General features: G+C 47.1%; 2 protein-coding genes across 3 annotated transcripts in view; both read right to left on the reverse strand.

The window, feature by feature from the left end:
* LOC310995737 (protein NLRC3-like) overlaps positions 1 to 26,102 on the reverse strand; it is a gene marked incomplete at its 3' end in the record, with an annotated part of 491,970 nt that overhangs the window by 186,054 nt on the left and 279,814 nt on the right. The gene's annotated exons all lie outside the window — the stretch shown is intronic.
* Positions 1 to 26,102, reverse strand: part of fat3a (FAT atypical cadherin 3a) — a gene marked incomplete at both ends in the record, with an annotated part of 87,065 nt that overhangs the window by 48,457 nt on the left and 12,506 nt on the right. The window contains 9 exons of one of the 2 annotated variants that reach the window (XM_083985307.1): positions 1,354 to 2,731; positions 3,762 to 6,490; positions 8,610 to 8,820; positions 12,758 to 13,033; positions 16,375 to 16,514; positions 17,410 to 17,478; positions 20,899 to 21,106; positions 21,656 to 21,970; positions 23,062 to 23,123. In XM_083985307.1, coding sequence (XP_083841433.1) covers positions 1,354 to 2,731; positions 3,762 to 6,490; positions 8,610 to 8,820; positions 12,758 to 13,033; positions 16,375 to 16,514; positions 17,410 to 17,478; positions 20,899 to 21,106; positions 21,656 to 21,970; positions 23,062 to 23,123 — 5,388 coding nt within the window. The remainder of the gene's footprint in view (positions 1 to 1,353; positions 2,732 to 3,761; positions 6,491 to 8,609; positions 8,821 to 12,757; positions 13,034 to 16,374; positions 16,515 to 17,409; positions 17,479 to 20,898; positions 21,107 to 21,655; positions 21,971 to 23,061; positions 23,124 to 26,102) is intronic. The other variant, XM_083985308.1, reaches the window with a different exon arrangement.

Raw genomic sequence — 26,102 nt, forward strand, 5'->3', positions numbered from 1 at the left:
TGATGAGGAGGAACAAAGAGGAGAGAGGAGGACAGGAACAGAGAGAGGAGGAGGGACAGAAAGGAGAGAGGAGCAGAAGGGAGAGAAGAGGAGCAGAGAGGAGGAGCAGCAGACTGCCTCCTGTGAAGAGCATCAGTTGACGTTTCCTGATGTTCAGACAGATGTTGTCATGACATCTCATCACAGCTGATGAGATGACGTCATGTCGTTTAAAAAAGAGTTCATTCATTGTTTTCTTCTTCTTCTGCCTCTGGAGAGCTGGAGTGTGTGAACGCCACGGGCTGCTGAGCGCTACTCTGACCGTGAAACGTCCCTCCGTATAGAACCAGACGATGACATCACAACAGAACCAGACGATGACATCACAACAGTAACCAGACAATGACATCACAACAATAACCAGTCACAACAGGTAACACAGCCCGTGACTCTCTTGTTGTGCTTTACACTGGGCTGAAGATTGAGTCCTGACATTGGACCCAACAACTAAAACCTTTAAAGGGATATTCCAGCGCACCGTCAGACCCAGTAGAACAAATAGAACCCAGTAGAACCCTCCAGAGATCAAACGTCTCTAGTTGTAGAGACTTCAGCAAAGACAGACAGATAGAAAACACTGCTGTCTATGGAGCCAAGAGCCAACCTCCATCAAGAAGCCGCTCATAGCCACAGATAATGCTCAGAACAGCACCAAACTTCATCAACAGTACAAACAGGGTTCCATCCCATAATACGAAGCATCAAACAATTGCTGGCTTTGCCTGGTTTCTATTGAAAAGAGACCAAAACACAACTCACCCACTCTCCTCCTCCAGCTGCTTCCTACTGATGCAGAAGCCCTGACCAGTCGATCTCCGAGTGCATCAGAGTTCCTCTCTGTTTCTAACAACAACTAGTGAGTGTTTAAACAGGGAAACTAACAGAGTTTAGTTAATCAAACTGTCACAGTCAGTAAACCAAAGTGAACTAAACGTCACTGGACTCTTTACTTTTCTACTGCACTCTGTGATCGACTGGTCCGGGTTTCTGCATCAGTAGGAAGCAGCTGGAGCAGAGTGGCTGAGTTGTGTTTTGGTCTTTTTCAATAGAAACCAGTCAAAGCCAGCAGGTGTTTGGGTTATTTTTCGTTCTGCCGATGGAGACACTCCTCGTTGTCCCTTTAAGTAGGAAAAATAAGAAATTCGTAAGAAATTACTGTTCTTAATCTTAAGAAAATATTGAAGAATTGCACTTAAGAACTTTCTTATGAACTTCTTAATTTTAGATCTTTCTTAAGAACATATTGGTAAATCTGGCCCAGGACTCTTCCCATGTGGATATTCTTGTGTGGTGAGGATCTACGGCGGTACTTACCGGTAATGTGGTAGCTGACTTGTCGGTTGACGGTGGAGCTGTCATCGTCTCTGGTGTTCAGCACGGCCACCACCTCGCCTGGCGGGTCGCTCTCCTGGACCGAACCGAAGTACTGCAACTCCAGGAACCGGGGGGGGTTGTCGTTGACGTCCGACACCGCCACCGTCACCGTGGCGGTGCTGGAGAGAGAAAGCGCTTCCCCCAGATCCAACGCCACCACGGTGAAGCTGTAGGACGGATTGGTCTCGTGGTCCAGGTCCTTCCGCGTGGAGATCCAGCCCGTGTTGCTGTCGATGCTGAAGGCGCCGGCCAGCAGCGTGTCCGAGTCCCCCTCAGACTGGACCAGCGCTCCCAGACTGTAGGTCACTTGTCCGTTGGCGCCGGAGTCCGGATCCAGCGCTTGGACTTGAATGACGGTGGTTCCGATGGACATTCCCTCCATGACCGTGGCCTCGTAGGAGTTGGCTTCGAAGGCCGGTTTGTTGTCGTTCAGGTCCAACACTTTGACCTCAACGTCCACGGAGGTCACGGAGTCCAGTTTGGCCTGCTGGACGGTGGTCGTGACCTTGAAATGATACGATCTGATGACCTCGTGGTCCAGAGGTTTATCCAGCTTGATCACACCCGAGTCCTTATCCACCACAAACACCCGGTCCTGGTTGTTGTCTCCAGTCTCTCCGTTCACCAGGGCGAAGGTGGCTGAGAGAGGAGAGGCGTGTCCGGCGGGGGCGTTGAGGCGCACCGTGCCTATGGCGGACCCGATGGGCGTGTCCTCCGGCATGCTGAATAAGTACTGATGCTGGCTGAAGGAGGGAATGAAGGCCTCCGGAGAAAGGACGTGGATGTAGACGGACACCAGAGAGTGTCGCACCGGATTCCCTCCGTCCACGGCCTTCACAAAGAAGGACAAGACAGAGTTCCTCAAGTGGCTGAAGCTGCCTTTAGTCACCATCCAACCGTTGTCCGGATCTATCTCCAAGATGTCCACCACTGGGACATGAGCCTCGCTGTAGAGAGAGTACGTCACTTTAGCGTTGGCCCCATCATCAGGATCGTACGCCTGAATCTGAGTCACCAAAAAGCCCTTAGCCACATCGGACTTGACGGACGCTCTGTACTCTGTGGCGTGGAAGTGAGGAACGTTATCGTTCTCATCCAACAGAGTGAGCTGTACTGTGCAGTAAGATCCACGTCCACCCGAGTCCTGGGCCGTCACGGTCAGAACAATGTCTTTGTTGGCCGGGTCTTCGCGGTCAAGCTTTTCCAGAGTGGTGATCTGACCGCTGGAATCGATGCTGAACTGGTCTTTTCCCACGTCGTTAACAAAGGAATACGTGATGTGACCGTAGGTTCCCGGGTCTGCGTCTGTTGCCTTCACCTGGAATAAAAACACAAACGGTGAGTGATTGTTGTCTAGGGATGGGTATCGTTTGCATTTTCATTGACTCCGATTCCTATTTCAATTCCTCATTTCGATTCTGATTCTTTTCGATTACCGATTCCGATACAAATATTAATTAGAAAGTGAATTTTGTATAACGTTACTAGGGCTGCCCCCAAATAGTCGACCAAGCAAAAATCCCTGGCTCACCAAAATTTCATTGGTCGATTGGTCGCAGGAAAACAACAACATTTGGAGCCGTGTCTTGTCAAAATTAAGTCAAAATCAATATGACTGAACAGTATATGAAAGGCTATAGGGCTTTTAATTTGAAGGGCCAGATACAGGAAGTCGTGACACTCACTCGCTGCCAGTTTTTTTGTTGTTGTTGTGGTTACACGGCACGGCAGGTCTCTCTCTTTTTTTTTTTTTTCAAAAGCGACTTTTTCCGACGTTGTTACAGACGTTTCTGGTTTGGAGACTCGGCGTGAAAGCACGTGTCACTGCTGTTTTCGGGTTATTAGCGATTAGCGGGTGCTGCCGTTCCCCGGTCCCGTCCCAAAGCACTGTGTCACGGAGCAGATCCATGGTAGTCTCCGCTGCAGTCAGACACCCGCACCGCTCCACTCCGCTGACCCCCACCCCACTCGTCCTACACAACCTGAGCTCAGTCACTTACCCCCCTCATCTGCTGTGTTTATGGTGATAAACGGGCATATTGCCGGTAATAACAGTAAAACCAGACCGGCGTGTTGAATCTCGGACCCAACACAGTCGGACTCACAAGCATTTCTCAACACGACCGTGGGCAAAAAAAGGAAAAAGAAAGCCAGCGGCAAGACTGGTTTTGAGACAGTTAACTGATAACATTAATCAACGTTCATAAGCTGTGTGATGGTGTGTGTGTGAGTGACTGCCAGGAATCGAAATGCGCATTTTTAAACGATTGTCGAATATTGGGATTTGGGATCCCTATTGTTGTCACAGTGTGATAGATACCATCAAAGTGGATTTCAGCAGCACCTACCTGGATGACTTTGGTTCCAACAGCAGCGTTCTCTCTTAACTCCGCCTCGTATGTACTCTGGCTGAACACGGGGCTGTACAGGTTGGCTTCCAGCACTTTCACATGAACCTGCGCCGTGCTGGTGAACACGCCGTCAGACACGGAGACATTCAGGCTGTAGGCCGGTTCCATCCTTTGCTTCCGGTGCCCGGACAGTGTGACGATTCCCGTCTTCTTGTCGATCACAAAGTTCATGCGTTCGTTTCCTGACAGAATGCTGTATTCCAACTTGTCAACGTCTGAGCTGTCGGCATCCGAGGCCTGGACACAGGTGACGAAGTGGCCCCTGGGAGCCAACTCATTCACGTACGCCTCATACAGCAACTGGTTGAACACTGGAGGATTGTCATTCATGTCGTTCACAATGACTGTGACTGATACTTCACTGCTCAAAGGCGGAAAACCATTATCAGTGGCCCTGACGATGAAGTTGTACTTCTGGACCAGCTCATGGTCCAGCATTCGTGCCGTCAGGATTAATCCGCTGCTGCTGTCTATGTGAAAGTAGTCTGTGCTGTTATGTGCATCGGAGAAGATCTGGTAGCGGACAACATTGTTCTTCTCCGAGTCTTTGTCAGTGGCAATAACTTGAAGAGCTGGAGTTCCAATCATGGCGTTTTCAGACAAAACTACCCTGTAAGACATTTTCTGGAAGATCGGTGGGTTGTCGTTGATGTCCTGGATGACCACGTCAACGTCAACCTCAGCTCGGGCTCCGGTCAAGTAGTCTGTGGCTCTGATGGTCAGGTGGTAAGAAGACGCTGCCTCGTAGTCCAGTGAGTGGATGACGCTGATGACCCCAGTATCAAAACCAATGTCAAACTGAAGAGACGGATCTCCATCGACGATGGTGTAGATGATGTTCTGACCTTCAGGACTCGTGGCGTTGATGCCGAGGATGGGCGTGTGCACGGCGACGTCCTCGTTCACAGAGACGGAGTAAAAGGATTTATCAAAGACGGGCATGGCTTTGTTGACCACTGTGATGGGGAACTCGATGGTGGACGACAGCGGAGGATAACCGCCGTCTCTGGCGTATATCACCATCTGATACTCCACATTAGACAAGTCAGACTCAAACGCCCTCTTGAGGCTGAGGCCACCTGACTGCCGGTCGATCTCAAAGTGGCCGTGGTCGTCTTTCAGGTAGTACGACACCTCTCCGTTAATTCCTTTGTCGCCGTCGACTGCCATGACCCTGAAAATGGGAGATCCCGGCTCAGCTTCTACCTGAACGGCTGCGTAATAAGGAAGTCCGACAAATATGGGGGCGTTATCATTGATGTCCTCGATTTGGACTCTGACCATGACTCTGGCCACGTGCAGGCGGTCGTGCTCTCTCCTCGCCTCCACCACCAGCTCGTAGATCTCTTGCTCCTCTCGGTCAAAGGGGATGCCAGTGGTCTGGATCACACCAGATGTAGGACGGATCCTGAAGCGCGTTCCAGCATTCAGCAAGGTGTACTTCAGCGGTTCATTGAGACGGTTTCCAACAGCATTGACCACAGCCACTTTGGTAACGTTGGATATGTTCTCTTGAATGGATGAGGAATAGATGCTGTGGGTGAAACTGAGACCAGAGTCCAGTGCTTCTCGGACCAGAATGGTCACCAGGGCCATGCTGGAGAACTTCCCATCAGAGACTTTGACACTGAAGCGGAAACGTTCTTTGGAGAAGTTGTTGTTTTTGACGACGATAACTCCACTGGCTGGTTTGATGGCGAAGTGCTCCAGCACTCCATCAGTCAGAGAGTAGGTGAGCTCTGTGGGAACATCTTTGTCGGGGTCAATGGCTGAAACCTGTAAAGCTTCTACTCCCACATAGGTGGGAAGCAGAAGGACGGTCTCATACGCGTTCTGGGTAAAACGAGGTGGGGAGTCGTTTGTGTCAATCACCTGTATGGTGACCTCCGTGGGACTGTCTGCCGTCAGCTGTGGCCTCCCGTTGTCCCGCACATGAACATGGAAGTGAAAAGTGGCAAAAGTCTCGTGGTCCAGATTAGCTATGGTCCTGATGGAGCCGGTTCCTGAGTCCACGGTGAAGAACATCTTTGCAGTGTCCTCGACAATCTGGTAGACCAGCAGAGCGTTCTGGTTGCGGTCAGCGTCTGTGGCCTTGATGACCAGAGGAGAGTTGTCTGAGTTCAGCACCACGCTATTGACCGGCGCCGCCTCGCTGATGCTGCCTCGGTAGTGCAGCATCTGGAAAACCGGAGGGTTGTCGTTCTCATCCACCACCTGGATCAGAAGAGTAGCGTTGGACGCCATGCCGGCCATGTTGGTTGCCTGGACGATCAGCGTGTAAGATGCCGTGGCCTCGAAATCCAGAGGCTTCTGGGTGGTGATGACGCCGCTGTACTGGTTGATCTGGAAGACGCGGTCGGCGTTGCCTTGCTTGATGTTGTAGGTCAGGGTGGACTGACTGACCGCGCCCACCGTGGTGACCGACGTCCCGACCGCCGCATTCTCCGTGATCTCAGCCTGGTATTCCGGCTGAGGGAACTTCGGGCCGGCATTGTCAGAAAGAGTGACAGCAACACGCACTATGGTGGTGGTGGACAGGGGCGGCGAGCCGTTGTCAGTGACTCTGACTGTCAGGACGTAATGGCCAATGCTGGACAGGTCCAAGTCCCGAGCAACAGTGATGATCCCCAACACCGGCTCGATGTGGAAGGAATTCCCGGTGTTCCCTGTGGGAGCATCAGAAACAAAGACATTGAGATCAGATCAATGCAATAAAACACCATCAGTCAAGAGTTAACTTTAGGTCTGATTAAAGGTTCCTTTTCTTTCACAAAACACCTGAAGATTAATCTCTAAATTTGTATTTTTACTATTCAACCCAAGTCTGTTTCTTTTCGATCTAACTCCTGAAGATATGTACACTAGAGACCAAAAGCACTTGTTACATATACTCTTGATGACTGCTAGGAAAATGGTGACAATAAAATGGATGAATCCACAGTGGAAACAGAAGCTGAGGGAGGTGTATGGAATGGAGGCTTTTACTGCTCAATTACAATTAAGGTCTGATGTTTTTGTGAGGAGGTGGCTGCCCCAAGGGTTTTTTTTTGTCTTCAGCACTGTCATACATAATTTGTGATGTTGTCAAGGAATGTTTGTGTTTCTCTTTAATAAAAATAAAGTAAAAAAAAAAAAAAAACACCTGAAGATTCTCCTTAAATGTTCACTGAGGTATTTTCTCCTCATCTTAGTCCACATGAACCAAGCCGTGCATGTGTAAAGCACTTTGTGTTGCAGGAAAAGTGCTCTATAAATAAAGTTTTGATTGACTGATTGAAGCCTGGGAGTAAAGTAAAAGTTTTGTATTGTATTGGCTCTTTGCCCACATGGAACCAGAGTTTTGGGAGCACTTAAACACTATTTTTTTGAGAACAACGGGTCACAGCGTGAACAAATCTCAAACAAAATCTTCCTGACACTTTTCAACATTTTTTTACTTTTTCATCTGACCTTCATTCATATTCAACTAGGCATAGTGGCAATCTTCATTTACCCTTCTGTCGAACATCTGGGCATCAATTTAATATTCACATTTAGAGGTCCAAAACTCTGGAATGGTTTAGATGTGTTTCTGAGGTCAACATCATCTTTCCCATCCTTTAAAAAGTTACTGAGAAAACACCTTATGTCATAACCTTCAGTGTTATTTTCCTGTTAATGTTAATTATGCATCCTTCTTCCTTTCTTTTGTTGTTTATGTTTTATAGTTTTTCTATGTTGCACTGTACATTTTATTGTTTATCTTGAATTTTTCTATGTTGTATTTCTAATTGGTTATCTTGAGCTTCATGTAATTCTTTGATGATGGGAGTGGAACTTTGTACAAGCCTTCCAGGCTTCGTTCCCTCCTTGCACTGTTTAACTTGTGCTAAAATAAATAAATCAAATCAAATCAAATCAAATCAAAAATCTCCCGTATATTTTCGCTTTGTTGTTCTGATCAGTTTGTGGACCTGTGGACCACTATCATAAATACTAATCCCAGAAGGAAAGTTTCCATGGAAATCAGGATTTTACTGCTGTAAAAAGTAAATCCTATAATGTTTTTCCTGAACTAAGGAATGTTTTCAGTGATCTCCCTTAATAAGTGAAATTTAAATTTTGGGTGAACTATCCCTTTATCTACTCACCCTCATGTGGACTAAGGGCTGGGAGAAGTTTCAGAGTCCTCCGTGGCTTCTCTGAGTTACAGGGGGTCTCGGCGTAGCAGTGTATGTCCATATAACGGTTGCAAATGGATACCAACTGTCTTCGTAACAAAAAGACACACCAAAAAACATCCAAATACCTCCATGCTGCTGGTATGTAATGTCCGTCTTGTATTGAAGCCCCGAAATGCAACATTGTCCCGAAAAAAATTAAATAAGTCTATATTTCAAGCTTGTTTTGTAGCGGAAGCTTCTTGAAGCTCCTCTTCCCAGTTCGTCCAAATTTGACGAATCGGGAAGAAGAGCTTTGAGAAGCTTCCGCTACAAAATAAGCTTGAAATATAGACTTATTTAATTTTTTCAATACAAGACGGACATTACATACGAGCAGCATGGAGGTATTTGGATGTTTTTTGGTGTGTCTTTTTGTTACGAAGACAGTTGGTATCCATTTGCAACCGTCATATGGACATGCACTGCTACGCCGAGACCCCCTGTAACTCAGAGAAGCCACGGAGGACTCTGAAACTTCTCCCAGCCCTTAGTCCACATGAGGGGGAGTAGACAATTTTGGGTGAACTATCCCTTTAAGGAACTCCCTCAGCTAAAGGGAACTTCAACCTTCAGGAGACTTCACCTGCTTCGATGGAGTAGAGCAGCTCTGCGTTCTCTCCTTTGTCCTTGTCCAGGGCGGTGACCTGGACCACGGCCGAGCCCACGGCGGCCGACTCGTACACCTGGCCCTCGTACAGCGCGCTGGTGAAGATGGGCACGTGGTCGTTGATGTCCTCCACCTCGATCAGCACTCGAGCCAGATTCTTCCTGTACGGGAACTCCTGGTCCTTCACCTGCGGGAGAAACGACACGACAGCGGCTCAGAAAGCTCGTCTTCCCCCTGGCTTCACATCTATAATAGTAGTGTCACTGTGGTAATAGCAGCTTCCTGCTGGATGCAGACATCAGGGGGAAGTCAGCGTGTGTCCTGTGATGAGGTGCGGATGCTGCTTCGCTGCACGCTGTAATTACTTTAACTGCTAAATGATGAGTTGGGGCTGAATGAGAACACAGACGAGGAGATTGCCTCTGGCTCTCCTGCTGCTCCGCGCGGCGGCTGCAGCTCCACACCGGGAAATTATTTCCTCCTGACAAAACGTCTGTTCTGGGAGCGGCTGCCGCTGAAGGTCAGACGGCAATAAGAGTCTAACAGCCGCAGAAATCTGACCCCAGTCAAGAGCTTTCATTTTTATAACAGCAGTTTAATCAAAACCATTTCTCTGCACTTCAGCGGCTCGATGAGATCTTCAATCAACATTAACAGACTCTGATTCTCTCCTTTAGGAAATCAATAACCTGCAGAACGAAGCAGCAGCAGCAGCAGCAGCAGCAGCAGACGGAGGAGACCTGAGCTCATCCTTCTGCCCTTTGATCACATTGATCCCTGACGCAGCAGTCAGCTTTAGCGGCTAAATGGACGCGTGCAGTCTGACAATATTTAAAGTAAATGGTGGTTCGATTCCCAGCTCCTCCACACTTAAAGACCCACTCCCGTGAAAATCGTGTTTTTCGTGCTTTTCACATGTTCCTGTGGCATTTTTCTTGTGTTAGAGCACATATCAGCAGAAAAGGAAGTGCAAAATTGCATTTCTGAGTTTTTCTTCCTTCAAACTGCTGTGAACCAATGGCAGACTCAAACTGGCAGTTTCAGGGAGACTGGAGCTGACGTGTCACAGCTCCAGGGGAGGGCACTAGTGCTACAAGCTCCCGCCCCGCTCTGCATCTGGCTCAGAGGTGAAAGGATTGACAGCTCGGCGTAGCTGTCAAGGTATAACAGGTATAGCTCACCTGGTAGAGCAGCTTGCACCGTGAGCAAGGACTATGCTCCAGTCTGGGATCGAATCCCAGTGTGGAGTTTTAGGCTAAACGCGCTGAATCTGTAATTGTACAATGTCCAGCTGTCAGCGAGCGAGGAGGTGGGGTGCGAGGAGGTGGCTGGGCGGGTGCAGAGCAGCACAGTCTCCGCCCACCCTCCAGAGGTGCATTGCTAATGTGCATGGCTAATGAGCTGGTTTTAAAATGACCAAAAAGGGTCGCGGGAGTGGGACTTTAAACACTCATGTTCTAACCAGTGGTGGAGGCGGGCTCAAAGCTGTTGCCATGTTTCAACTCGGCTTCAGTCACATGACATCACCGCCGTTTAACGACCGTCTTAATAAATCAGTGGTACACAACCTGACTGACGTGGACACACACAGTCAGGACAGCACTGCGTTCATTCACTTGTCTCTCTGACAGTTTTCCCTCCGATGACAAACAGGAAGTTCACCTCCAACCTCTTTGTATTTCCTCTCAACCCTGAAAATAAATAAAAACCACAGAAGATGAGTGGACTTCCTCCGTGGCGTCAGCAGCGGGTCACGACCTCGTCGTCTCACTGCGATTCTACACGCACAACCACAGTCAGTACGTTTACATGACGGTCGAAAAAACAACTTATTTATTTATTTAATCCGTCTATAACTGGACGACTGAAGTGCGTTAGTCCAACTGATGCCAGAGTTCTCCTTATCCGACTGAGACACCCAGATAATAACGACATCGCTCCTCCTCTTTCTTTTCCTCTTATTCCTCCTTTTTTTCCTTCTCTTCTTCTACCTCCTCCCCCTCCTCCTCCTCTTTCCCCCTCTTCATCCTCCTCTTCTCCCTCTTCCTCCTCCTCCTTCCTCCTCCCCTTCCTCGTCCTCTTTTCCCCTCTTTCTCCTTTCTCCTCCTCCCTCTTCCTCCTATTTCCTGATCCTTTTCCTCCTTCTTCCTCCCTCCTCCTCCTCCTCCTCCCCCCTCCTCTTCCCCCTTCCTCCCTCCTCCTCCTCCTAATTTCCTCCCTCTTCCCTCCTCTTTTTCCCTCTTCCTCCTCCTCCTTTTTCCTCCTCGCCCCTCCTTCATCTTCATCCTCCTTCATTTTCATCCTCCTCCTCCCTCCTCTTCCTCCTCCTCCCTCTTCTTCCTTTTTCCTCCTCCTCCTCCTCTTCCCCCCCCCCCCCCCCCCCCCTCCTCCTCCCGTAGGAGGAAATCGATGTTCTGCATATGGACTAGCCGGGTCCCACGATTTTATCACCTGGTGTGAGGGCGCCTGTCTCCAGCTCAACTCAACCAAAACCAAAGAGGTCATTGTGACATTCTAAGAGATAAATGGCAGAGGCTGTCACTACCACCATCCGGGGGGAGGCTGTGGAGTTGGTGGAGGAATACAGGTACCGGGGCACAATATTCGACGGCCTTCTAAGGTTTTCCTCCAACACCGAGGAGATCCTGAAGAAGTGCCACCAAGAGACAGTACCTGCTCAGGAAGCTGAGATCGTTTGGTGTGAACAAAGATATTCTCCTGACCTTCTACCACTCCTTCATTGAGAGCGTACTAACATTCTCATTCATCTCCTGGTTCCACTCCATCAGCCTGCAAGACCGGACACGCTTACTCAGCATCACCAAAGTCTGCTCTAAAGTCATTGGACACCCTGTTAGAGCTGTGTCTGCCTTTTGTGACCAGCAAACAATCTGCGCCGCTCACAGGATCCTAAACACATTACATTCTGTGTTGGAGTGGCTCCCATCGGGACGCAGACTGCGTTGTCCACGTTGCAGGACACAAAGGAGCAGGGCCACCTTTCTTCCCACAGCAGTCCAACTTCTGAACAATGACCCCTCCCTGTCTCAACAACATTGCCCAGCCCCCGTCAGACTGAATGCACATAGCACTTTAACGTGATGCACGGAGCACTTTTGAAATTGACAGCTGCTAGAATTTTTTAACTGAAGCACTTTGTGAATGTTTTTATGTTGTCTGATGTCTTGTTTGTCCTATATAGTTCAACATTTTGGCAAATTGGCCCATTGCCATAATCCCTATAGTCATAGCAGTAGGTTTGTTACCTTTAATTGTCGGTGTAAGCTGTTTTTAGAACGGAGGAGCGGAGCAGAAGGCTGCTCAGGGCTACGCTATGGAGGCTAAGGGAAGTTCTTGGTTTTCCTCATCAAACTCATCAAATACACAATCCAACAACTCCAAAAGGCTGTCGTGGACAAATTGTGAACTGTACATTCACCACGCTATGAGATAATAATGGAACGTTACGAGACAGAGTTGTTTTAGAGGGAAATTCATTCAAAACTGCTGATGCGCGTTGCGTTCAGGGACAGTTTTTCAGCAAGCAGACGCTGTATTTACCCTGTATTTACCTCGAAAATGGCTCGTAACGTTCCATTATTATCTCATAGCGTGGTGAATCTGCAGCTCACAACTTGTCCACGAAAGCGTTTTGGAGTTTTGGGATTGTGTATTTGATGAGTTTGATGAGGGAAACCAAGAAATTCCTTTAGCCTCCATAGCGTAGCTCTGAGCAGCCTGCTGCTCTGCTCCGTTGTTCTAAAAATATCTTACACCGACAAATAAAGGTAATGAACCTACTGCTATGACTATAGGGATTATGGCAATGGGCCAATTTGCCAAAATGTTGAACTATCCCTTTAAGGGGAGTAGGAAAAATCTGATGTTAGGTTTTTTTTAAGTTTAAGTTTAATATACCACACAACAACTCTTTGGCACTGTGGTTTTTTGTATTAGCGCCTATGACTTCTCCTTTGTTTTCACCGGCGAGGGGGCGTGGCCTTTTACGTGACGTGGGGTTGCGGTCTTCTATGTGCTGGTGTGGGCGTGGCTTACGAGCACGGTGAGGATGTACTGAGTGGGCGTGGCTTAGAGGACGGAGTGGGCGTGGCTTATGAGCTTACGAGCACGGTGAGGACGTGCTGGGCGCAGGCCTCGTGGTCCAGCCGGCTGGCGGTGAAGACGGTCCCCAGCGCCGGGTGGATGCGGAACAGACGCAGGCTGCTGGGGTCGACGGCGCTCTGCAGCGAGTAGCTGAGACGGTGGCGCTCGTCCCGGTCCGACGCCAGCACCTGGACCACCTCCGTGTCCGGGGGCGTGTCCTCGGAGATGGTGACGTCGTAGGTCGGCTGAGAGAAGACGGGAGCGTTGTCGTTGTTGTCCATCACCGTGATGAGAACCTGGAGACAAGGAGAGACGGTATGAGTCCTGAGAGACAGACAGATGGAGACAGACAGGTAGAGACAGACAGACAGGTAGAGACAGAGACAGACAGGTAGAGACAGACAGACAGGTAGAGACAGACAGACTCCTCTGGCAGCCAAATATGTAACTGCTTGCCACAGCCTGAGGGACTCACTTTAACTCTTTCGCGACCATTGACGAGTTAACTCGTCAAAACCGTTTTTTTACAGATGACGATAATAGACACTCTGAGGTACCCTGTGTGTGAATATGGTAGTCCTCTGATATGTAAAACTGTTTTAAACTAAAATCAAAACATAATGTTTTTTATAAACTGTGTGATCTTGGTTTTGTTTGAGTAATCGGTCTCCTTTAATGCTGCTCTGGGGACAGCGCGCAGCGCTGTGCGGCTGTCGGCTACAGTGTTGCGACTTTCTCGCTGAATCTGGCGACTTTCCAAACCCTCTTGGCGACTTTTGACAAAAGCGACCGACGACAAATCTGGCGAGTTTTTCCGGTGCTGTTACAAACATTTCTGGTTTGGAGACTCGGATCTGAAAGCACGTTATCTCTGCTGTTTTCACGGTGCAGCGGAGCGGGCGCTCTGCAGCGGGGGCTGTGACCGGCCGCCCCCGCCCCAGAGCACTCACCGCCGGCCAGTCACACAGCAGTGTCACGGAGCTGCTGCGCTGCAGCCAGAGACCCACACCGCTGCACCGCTGCTCTCCAAGCTGCCACACCCCCCAGATTTACCTACAAATATATTTATTTATCCGTAGAAATGATTTGGGAGACGCCACACTGCAGAGTAGCGGTAAAATGAGCAGATTGCCACTTGACACAAAAGTGCGTTTTTCTCTGAAACTAGAGCGGGAGCTCCGTTTTTGGAGAAACCCAGCTCTCTTCTTCTCCTTCGTACTCACGAACGAAACGGCGGAAAAACTCGCCGTTTTTTCGTGGAGCACGTTGGAAAGTCACTCTTCAACCACGTGAAAACCGTTTGTTTCTAGGTGACGTACATAGTTCGGTTCGACGTGAGATAAAAGGTAAACAAATAGCCAAAAACATGTGGTCCTGAGCGGATGTGCTGAGGAATTAGTGTGGTCGCGAAAGAGTTAACATCTTAACTTACACCATTATTTTTTACCTGATTTATACCTATTGTAATGTACTTTATATGTAATATTGTTTATTTGTTGTATTGAAATATGTAATATTGTATATATATATATATATATATCTAATATTGAAATGTCTAATATTGTATATATGTGTATATGTTGAAATGTTTCATATTGTATATTTGTTATATTGAAATATCTTTGTAAATAGTTTGTAAAATGCTTTGGCAACAACAAATTTCTGTTCATGCCAATAAAGCTGTTTGAATTGAATTAAATTGAATTGAATTGAATTGAATTGAATTGAATTGAATTGACAGAAAGACAGAGACAGGTAGAGACAGAGACAGACGGGTGGAGACAAAGAGAGCTTTACAGTGAACAGGACAAATTGTTTTGATTCACCTGCAGCGAAAAGACGCACAGACACAGTGGGGTGTGTGAGTCTGTGTGTGTGTGTGTGTGTGTGTGTGTGTGTGTGTGTGTGTGTGTGTGTGTGTGTGTGTGTGTGTGTGTGTGTGTGTGTGTGTGTGTGTGTGTCTGTGTGTCTGTGTGTGAGTGCGTGTCTCCACAGAGTGCGACTAGATTCCACTGACGTCCATGTGATGTAACAGAGGACAGCAGGAGACTCACTGCTCTAGTGCATATGGTCTGGTCTGCTGCCAGGAGGCGGAGTCTAAATTTAAACCTGAAGGACGTGACGCAGACCGTCCATCTGGAGGAGGAGACTCCCTACACACTCTCTGTGTGTGTGTGTGTGTGTGTGTGTGTGTGTGTGTGTGTGTGTGTGTGTGTGTGTGTGTGTGTGTGTGTGTGTGTGTGTGTGTGTGTGTATCTATGTGTGTGAGGCTATGAATGAAGTACAACACAAACAGCGTTGAGAAGGTTCCAGTCCAACACAGTGTGACATCACCAGCTCTCTGAGGCTGATACGTCACTTTATAATCATTCTAAGGGGAGACACTGCAGGTGAATAGGGAAAAAAATGAACAGATTTCACCATGAAACTTAAGACAAATATTTTTTGTATTACAAGTTTTGTCCAATTTTATGTTTAAATAAGTAAATGAGACAATATCTAATAAAATATGCGCTAATTTGCATATATTTCCAGAACAGAAATCTGAACAATGGATAAAGCTACTTTCAAAATCCTTGTTTTATTTTGTTGACATCTGTCGTCCGTCTGCCGTCTGCCCAATTTCACGTGAATGCAGCATGAAAAATACGACTGAGTTGCTTGAGATTTACACTCTTAAGGGTTCCAAAAGGGTTCTCCTACAAGGGCTGAGGTTCTACCTGGAACCATTTGCTTCTGAAAAACCCATTCCTGAAGAAAGGGTTTTTCGAGGGTTCTTGGTAACACTAAGGGTTCCAGACAGTAAGAACCATTTTGACCCAGAGAACCCTTAAAAACCCTTTCCCCAAAGAAATGTTTTTTCAAGGGTTCTTGGTAACACTAAGGGTTCCAGTAAAAGGGTTCTTGGTGGAACTCCCTGTGTGGGTTCTAGATGAAACCGTAAGAAGTCGGATATTTTCTGGATGAAACCCCCAGTAAGGCTTCTGGGTGAAACCAATACGCCATAAAAGGGATTTTTGTAGAACCTCTCATTGGGGGTTCTAGGTGTAACCTTTCACAGATGGTTCTAGGTATAACCCTTTATGTGTTGGGTTCTAGATATAACCCTTTAAGTTGGGTTCTCAGTATAACCCTTTAAGTTGGGTTCTAGGTAGAACCCTTAATGTTGGGTTCTCGGTATAACCCTTTAAATTGGGTTCTAAGTAGAACCCTTTATGTTGGGTTCTAGGTAGAACCCTTTATGTTGGGTTCTCGGTATAACCCTTTAAATTAGGTTCTAGGTAGCACCCTTTATGTTGGGTTCTCGGTATAACCCTTTAAGTTGGGTTCTAGGTAGAACCCTCCAAAAGGGCTCTACCTGGAGCCAAAAAGCGTTCTCCTATGAGGACAAGCCGAAGAACCTTATATGGTTCTACATAGCACTTTTATTTCTAAGAGTGTACAACCGCAACGCTTCCTACACAATGTCCCTTTAAATGTAATTGAATCCAACTACAACAGTGGGTTGACGCCGGTGTGGGAGGAGGAAGAGGGAGAAACGATCTTGTTCCGGGTCCCGATCAGACACCGACAGCGACATCATCAGTATGAGAGCGTCTGGTTGCATCATCATGGACGTGTGTGTGCGGTGACTCACCTGTGTGTGCGCGGTGCTGCTGCCGTCGGTGGCCGTCACCGTCAGGTTGTAGAAGGAGCGCTGCTCGGCGTCCAGCGGCCTGGCGATGATGACCGAGCCCACCGCCTTCTCCACGTCAAACACTCCCTCACTGTTCCCACCTGGCCACACAGCACAGACCGTCACACACTGGGCCGCAGAGGACGCACAACACACATACACACACCAATACACACACACACAGGGTGGAGATGACACACACACACACACCTGCACACAAACACACACACAACCACAGCAGCACAACAGAGCAGGAGGCCATGCAAGCAACAGCAGCACCCTGTGTGTGTGTGTGCAAGTGTAACCAACAGCCGGTCGTTAGGCAGGTAAACCCAGAGGCTGTTGCCATGGTAGCGGATGAAAAGGTCTTGATACCTTTTTACCAAAGCTTCATCACTTCAATTAAAGGGATAGTTCAACATTTTGTCAAATTGCCACCATTACCATAATCCCTATAGTCATAGCAGTAGGTTCATTACCTTTAATTGTCGGTGCAAGATATTTTTAGGACGGCACGGCGGAGCAGAGCTGTGAGCTGCTCAGAGCTACGCTACGGAGGCTCATGGGATTTCTTGGTTTCCCTCATCAAACTCATCAAATACACAATCCAACAACAACTCTGAAACTGTCCCTGAAGGCAACGCGCATCAGTAGGTTTTACATAAAATTTACCTCTAAAACAACTCTGACTATAGGGATTATTATGGCAATGGGCCAATTTGACAAAATGTTGAACTATCCCTTTAAGCATGTGGTCGTTTAACACACACACACACACACACACACACACACACACACACACACACACACACACACACACACACACACACACACACACACACACACACACACACACACACACACACACTCCTGGATCATGTCAGCAGCACTGAGGGGAAGCACAGTGGTGAGCAGACGATGATGATGCAACAAAAGAGACAAGGAAAAGTAAAAGGAGGTGGAGGACAGGAAGTGGGAGGAGCCAAGAGCAGATACCTTCTGAAGAACAGTTCCTGCCACAAGCGCTCTGAAGAACATAGAACATCTCACGGAAAGACCTGGGACCTTCCAGGTATGAAGCATTGAGGAGAGAAAGAGGGAGAAGGTGAGACAGGAGGAGGAGGAGGAGGAGGAGGAGGAGGAGGAGGAGGAGGAGGAGGAGGAGGAGGAAGAGGAAGAGGAAAAGGAGGAGGAAGAGGAAAAGGAGGAAGAGGAGGAGAGACAGACAGCAACTGCTTCTGAGGAGCTGAAGCTCACGTTTGTTTATCAACATTAATCAACATGTTTCCAGTGGCGAACCAATCAGAACTCAACATCCTGTTGTCCTGACAACCTGAAGAAGATGATGGTGAAGATGATGAAGATGACGGTTATCTAATTGGACTTTTCCAATTAAGCAATCACTGACTGATTGATTGACGTCGTGTCTGTTTCTAAACAGCTATTGATCGATTAATTAAGAGAGAGAGAGGAAGAGGAGGAGGGGGAGGAGCCTGAACACCGAGGTCACTGCTCAGTGACATCACAGGCAGGATGAATGGTGCATTGTGGGAACTGGAGTCCCGGAGGCTGAGCGCGGCTTGTCACAGAGGGTTTAGAGGGATACGCCAACATTTTTTTTTTCGTATCTTGCCTCACTCCAGAGTCCATGACCAGCAGATAGACACCATCCTTTCAACTGTGCGTGCAGTAACAAGGGAGATAGAGCCGTATCGCCCGTAATTAGCTTAGCTTAAACGCTGGAAGTGTATAGGTAGTGTTAGCCTGCCTCCACCTAAAGTCGCTAATTAGCTTAGCTTAAACGCTGGAAGTGTATAGGTAGTGTTAGCCTGCCTCCACCTAAAGTCGCTAATTAGCTTAGCTCAAACACTGGAAGTGTATGGGTAGTGTTAGCCTGCCTCCTACCGAGCTGAAATCAGCAGTCAGAAGCTGGTTTCATTTTAGCTCTAAACTCTGTAAATATATCACTTTATCGACATTTCAAACATGTTTAGGCGAGAAAGTAGCCGTTTAGATCAGCAGCGTGTCGTTAATTTGTCTAAATAACAGCTGTTTACAATTTTGTTCAGACAAATTCGGCGCTACTCAAGCTAACCGTTGTGACCAACGCACTTCCGGTTACTTTAACAAAATAAAACACCCGTTGCCCTTTATACAGAAAACCATGATGATAGAATTTGTGCTTTTACTTTGAAATAGGAAGCTAACCTACCCTAGATGTAGCTAGCTTGAACCAAAATAAACCATCTTTGCTTGAACGCTCCGTTTTGACCGATCTGGTCCCGTTACCGGCATTTGACCGCTCAAGATGCCTTACGGGGGGTACACACATAAAGATTTTCTAAATCTCAACCGATTTTTTATCTGTGAGAGACCCCACACATGAAGATAAAAAATCTGTGATTGAACAGTTTTGATCGTATTGTGTGTGGTGTGCTGCGATATTCCAAACACAGCACACCACACACATAAAGATTTTTCAGAATATTGACCCTCCGGTCAGAAAACTCAGAAAGAGATCCGTATTGTTGTAGCTACTCTTTCAGGTCTATTTCCGGAATGGACAATGAGAGCGACGTAATTTTTTTTTTTTTTATGAAAGCGGGACACTCAGTCAAGCAGCTGTCCAATAGGGAGCCGTGCGCTGTCACATGACGGGCTGTGAGCGGCGTCACATGATCGTTTAAACATGGCTGCTCTATAGCTGGCTGTTGCTATGAGCGCTACCGTCTTTGCTATCGGCTATCAGGAAACCTCCCGCGCATGTGTGAATGTCTGTGTGAACCTCATGTAATGCCAGGGCTGCACCGTGGCTCTCTGTGAGGTTGCCGGTGTTGTGCGGAGAAGTGGCTTGTTGCCGCGAGCAGCATGCAGAGCTCGGCAAGCAGGCGCTTCTCCGCACAACACCGGCTCTCCACACACAAGATGACTTTTGATTGAAACGGCCACGGTTGTCGGCCCCGATAATCGTAAATATTGAACATGTTTAATACTTACGATTATCGGCGCCAAACGTTTTCTGAGCCGATTGTCGGGAGAATTTTGACACTTAACACACCACACACTACAAGAGAATCTTATAAAATAATCTTAAGAGCTTAAGATAATCGGGCGATGTCTGTCCGTGGTCGGAAGGGGGAAAATCGGGGCAAAATCAGCCCGATTATCTTTATGTGTGTGGTAGGCATTACCGGAGAGTTTTGTCAGCTCTGAGACGAAGATCGGCCCGCCGGTTTCTGTTTAGAGTTGCTGAAGAGTTTCTCTGATGACTTTAGGTGGAGGCAGGCTAACACTACCTATACACTTCCAGTGTTTGAACTAAGCTAATTGACCCTTCGCGTAAGCCCCGCCCCCTTGGTTACTGTTGCTACGCCGGGCAAGCTTTCACTCCCAGCCATGCTCCTGGCAGTATTTGGTATCGATTTCAAAGGAAATATCAGCAAATTTCTGGATTAAACTGTTCTGAGATAATAGAGAGAAGAAGTCACAAAGATCATTCAGAGTTTTCAGTGACGTGACTCGCGCAGGAGGATAAAACATCTGTTCAACGACACGACTGGACAATGTACAGAGCAGCAGTAAGGGCTGGTCATTTTACCGTCTATCAACCCACCAAGACTTAGGTCATCTCACTGGTTGTCAAACTGCAAGTTTTTGGGCGATTGTGAACCACATACAGCTTTCGCTGCTGTTTTGTTTTCTCCCACCGCTGTATCAGTCAGTGAAAGCAGTCCCTGCCTGGAGGATCCCTCGCCTAAAAGCCCAGGTAAAAGCCCTAAAAGTACAGCTGTCATGTCGGAGGTGAACATATGGTTATCCCCATATTTACACTTGCTCAAGTCGAAAAAAAAGTCAGCTCGTATCTGAACATCTCTATATTGCTGCTGACGCCGCCGCCACCACCGTAGTAGCAGCAGCAACAACAACATCCTTCTCTACAAACAAATGTTTTTTGTCCTAGTCTCAAAATGTGTCCACAAAAGCAAACGTAATGACTCACTGCGGAAAGCTTGCCAGGCCTATAGTTACGGTTGCTAACGTAGGATTGGACAATAGCCGCTTGTGGGAGGAGTTGGCGAAGGGTCAATTACGGGCGGAGGCAGGCTAACACTACCTATACACTTCCAGCTAACCCTAACCCTAGCTAAGCTAATTACGGCGATACGGCTCTATCTCCCTTGTTACTACACGCACAGTCGAAAGGATGGTGTCTATCTGCTGGTCATGGACTCGGGAGTGAGGCAAGACATGAAAAAGAATGTTGGCGTATCACTTTGAAGTTGGCCGCCCCCCTCGCCGCCACTCTACATACAGACCTGCAGCTGGAGAAGCTGTCGCCATGGTGACTGGGATGGGCGGAGCAGCACGGATCATGCAGCGAGGCCACAGAACCTGAGCTGCACCTCATGTCCACAACACACACACACACACACACACTGACACACACACCGACACACACCATGCAACACACGCACACGCCGTTACCTGTGATGTCGAACCACAGGGGGGCGGAGCTCTGCAGCGACACCACGCCCACGATCTCCGCCACCTTGTCGTTCTCCATGACGGTGAAGTTGTAGAAGGGCTCGTCGAACAGCAGCGGCAGCGCCGAGGGCGGCGGCCGCCGGGTCCACTCGATGTGGAGCCGCGCCGACGACGACTTCTGAGGCCGCCCGTTGTCTGTGGCTTTGACCTGTGGAGGGGGGGGGGGGTCAGAGGTTTTACATTAGATTAGATTAGATGTACTTTATTCATCCCACAACGGGGAAATTTAGTTGTTACATGCAGCCAAGTTAAGAAAGAAAGTAGAGAGGGCTAAAAAAAACGCAAACACAAACACAACACAACTCAACAGACAGAAGATACGTAAGGGATAATGCCCGACGAGGTGTCCATTATCAGAAATTAATGGACGACGCGGAGGCGTGAACTGTCCGACGCAAAGCGGAATGGTCCATTTAATTATTTTGACATTTCAACTGCCTTACAAGAGCACTTCTTTTCTTCTTTTTCTGTAATTATTTATCTGTAAAACAGTAGGTTACATTGCTATATTTCTGGTTTCTGAATATCTGACATTTGAGGACGTCATCTTGTGGTTTGGGAAACACTGATTGACATTTATCAACATTTATCAACATGTTATTGGCCAAACAATTGATCGATTAATCGTTTAAATAATCAGCAGATGAATCGATAATGAAAACAGTTGTTAGTTGCAGCCGTAGTTGCGGAGCCTCACAGTCAAGATGTCGTAGCTTCCCGCCGCGAACGCCTTGCGTGACGACACCACCGCCGTCTTGGGGTCGATGAAGAACTTCCCGTCCTCGTTGCCGTCGACGATGCTGTAGGACAGGTCGGCGTTGGGCCCGTCGTCGCGGTCGTAGGCGAAGACGCGGTAGATGGGCTCGCTCTTCTTCCGGCGCTCCCGCTCCGGAAGCTTCACCTGGTACACCTTCTCCGGGAACGTCGGCCGGTTGTCGTTCTCATCCAGGACCTGGACCATCACCCACACCGTGGTCTGACGGGGGTTTGGACCGCCATCTGACACCAGCACCTACACACACACACACACACACACACACACACACACACACACACACACACACACACACACACACACACACACACACACACACACACACACACACACACACACACACACACACACACACAGACACAACTAGATGAATCAAGAGAAAACCTAGATAAAACCAAGACGACCTTCTTTGGTTCTGCTGTGACTGGACCTTAACCTTAAAGGGATAGTTCAACATTTTGTCAGATTGGCCCATTGCCATAATCCCTATAGTCATAGCAGTAGTTTTGTTACCTTTAATTGTCGGTGCTGTTTTTAGAACGGTGGAGCAGAGCCGTGAGCTGCTCAGAGCTACGCTACGGAGGCTCATTATGGGATTTCTTGGTTTCCCTCATCAAACTCATCAAATACACAATCCAACAACTCCACAACGCTCTGGTGGACAAGTTGTGACCTGCACATTCACCACGCTATGAGATAATAACACAACGTTACCAGACAGAGTTGTTTCTGAGGTAAATACAGAGACTGTTTGATGAAAAACTGTCCCTGAACGCAACGTGCATCAGTGGTTTTGCATGAATTTCCCTCTAAAACAACTCTGTCTGGTAACGTTGTGTTATTATCTCATAGCGTGGTGAATGTGCAGCTCACAACTTGTCCACCAGAGCGTTGTGGAGTTGTTGGATTGTGTATTTGATGAGTTTGATGAGGGAAACCAAGAAATCCCATGAGCCTCCGTAGCGTAGCTCTGAGCAGCTCACGACTCTGCTCCGCCGTTCTAAAAATAGCTTGCACCAACAATTAAAGGTAACGAACCTACTGCTATGACTATAGGGATTATGGTGATGGGCCAATTTGACTAAATGTTGAACTATCCCTTAACTAGCTGGACCTGGACCAAACTGTGTCAGTGCGACTCTGCACCTGGTGGAACCTCTGTTGTGGGAACCACCGGCGATTTATGATGTCATCACTATGAAGAATTACACACACACACACGCGCACGCGCACACGCACACACGCACACACGCACACACACACACACACACACACACACACACACACACACACACACACACACACACACACACACACACAGCCCTCACCTCCAGAACGTGCTCTGTTTGTTGCTCCCGGTCCAGTTTCCTGGACGTGGTGGTGATGAGACCTGAGACAGAGAGAAACCAGTTAGACATCGTTCTGCCATGACAGTCTGGATTGTCTGGAGTTTATGTTTCAGCTCAATGTATTTTTGTACCATGGCATTACATATCCAATCAATAGCAGACAAATATCTAATGAAGATATTATTGATTGGAGCAAAGAAAGCTATAACCAGGAAATGGCTCCAACCCAATGCACCGACACTGGAAGACTGGCAAGGGACTGTTCACCAAATCTACATCATGGAGAGACTGAAATTCGCTCTAAAACTGCATTCGGAGAAATTTAAGAGTTGGTGGTCCAAGTGGATCAGATATATAAGATCATGGAGACCTGAACTGCTTTAAGTACCTCTACTACATGGCTTGAAGTACCAGTCTATTAATCTGGATGGAAAAATTAGTAAATGTGACTTCTTTTGTTCAAATGTTCTTATTTAAACCATTGTAATAGCTTGGAGAATATGTTAAAGCAGAAGTAAGCGATCCGGCCGTTTTGCTAACTTCCTGTCAGCAGTCGTTCTCTCTCCTCATTGGATAAAGGTTGTAGGATACAAGGAAAGTTTTCTCCTCGGCTTACAGCAGAGCAGAGTGACTGACAGACCCGTGTTTCAGACCAAACACTCTATAGAAGTGATTGCTGTCGGAAGATACAACTATTTAAGACTTATATTAACACAAACATTCCGCTTACTTCTGCTTTAACACAATTGTCCAAATACATGTTTTTGTTTAGCTCTGTATGAGTGTAATGGTGCTGAAATGACTTTCTATGTTTCTCCCTGATAAAAATAAAAAAATAAAATAAAAAACAGTTAGACCAGAGAGTCAACACACACACATACACTCTGCATGCATGGTGCCTCTAATCCAAACACACACACTGACACGGTGATTAGTTGAGGATGTCAGCGATGAAGACGGAGTCGCTCTAATTACAGAAAGAAAGAGAGAGAGAGAGAGAGGGAGAGAGAGCCAGCTGTTGATCCAGCTGTGAGTCACCTGCAGCACCAGACCTGGTTTATTCAATTCATATCAGACAGGAAGAGGAAAGAGGAGGAGAGGAGGAGGAGAGAAGGAGGAGAAGGAGGGAGGAAGGAGGAGAGGAGGAGGAGAGAGGGGGAGGAAGAGGGAGGAGGAGAGGGAGGTGTGGGATTATAAAATGAGTTGTTATAAGAAACGGAGGATTATGTTCGTCACTTATTCAGGATGTGAAAACCTGCTTAACAGAGAGAGCTGTCCTCCCTACACACTGTAATCCACGCACGCACACACACACACACACACACACACACACACACACACACACACACACACACACACACACACACACACACACACACACACACACACACACACACACAGTCCTTGTGAATGAGGCAGGAACCATGAGGAACAGGATTATTTCTGCTGCAGCTCAACGACCACGACGACGGCCCAGAGAGAGTAATTAATTATGATTAATAACAGCTGTGAGATTAGACACAGGATAACACACCTGTACACACACACACACACACACACATCACATGACCACCAGCTGGACTGAAGGAACAACGTAGTCATCTGTTACATCCTCCTGGACCAATCAGGTGCCACTATGTCCACATCATCTACTTTATCGTCTAAATCGTCATCTACATCCTCTCTTTGTCAATTCCTTCTGCTAATTCAGCATGGCTTCATCTATCTATCTATCTATCTATCTATCTATCTATCTATCTATCTATCTATCTATCTATCTATCTATCTATCTATCTATCTATCTATCTATCTATCTATCTATCTATCTATCTATCCATCCATCCATCCATCCATCCATCCATCCATCCATCCATCCATCCATCCATCCATCCATCCATCCATCCATCCATCCATCCATCCATCCATCCATCCATCCATCCATCCATCCATCCATCTATCTATCTATCTATCTATCTATCTATCTATCTATCTAATTCAGCATGGCTTCAGCTATGGCTATCTATCTATCTATCTATCTATCTATCTATCTATCTATCTATCTATCTATCTATCTATCTATCTATCTATCTATCTATCTATCTATCTATCTATCTATCTATCTATCTATCTATCTATCTATCTATCTAATTCAGCATGGCTTCAGCTATGGCTTTCTTTCTATCTATCTATCTATCTATCTATCTATCTATCTATCTATCTATCTATCTATCTATCTATCTATCTATCTATCTATCTATCTATCTATCTATCTATCTATCTATCTAATTCAGCATGGCTTCAGCTATGGCTTTCAGCATTCACACGCATTTTCCTTATGGAAATGCTCTTTCTAGTAATTCTCACATCTTCCGGCGTATTTTGCAGTCCAACTAGTCCTGTATACTTTCTGCTACTTCAACAATTAAAACATCAAATTGTGCAGCTTCTTCTGGACATTCATTTTTTAAATACTATTTACACCTTTTTTCAAATATTAAACTTTTTCAGATTTTTTGTCCCATAGGAAATGCATTGGAACGGTCCTCAAAATGTCAGGACAGGACATAATCATGATCATCTACATCACAGTACAGCACAACACCGGAGTTTCAAAATAAAACCCTGGCTTTGATTTGACCACTTCCTGTGAATTGTCCAAATCCTTAACATGAACTGAATGTGTGTTGACCTGCCGCCAGGCCACGCCCCTCTCATCAGCTGTTGGTCATGTGACCAGAACGTCTCATACAGATCATTAGACACAGCTGAAAGCGCATACTACCATACTGTCTACTACATACTGCGTTAGTATGTACTGTATACTGCATACTGAATGTGGGATTCAGCAGACCGACACCGTTCACACCGCAGAATGCAGTATACAAGTTTCCCAGAATGCATTTCGCAACAACCGGTAGCAGTAGCTGTAAAACAGGTGAAAAGCTGTTTTATTTCCCGCTCTAGCGCTGTTATTATGTAACTTTATTGAGTTTTAATATTTTTTCATGCGATAAAGTAAC

This window comes from Trachurus trachurus (genome assembly GCF_905171665.1).
Source record: "Trachurus trachurus genome assembly, chromosome: 13".
Classification (NCBI taxonomy): domain Eukaryota; kingdom Metazoa; phylum Chordata; class Actinopteri; order Carangiformes; family Carangidae; genus Trachurus; species Trachurus trachurus.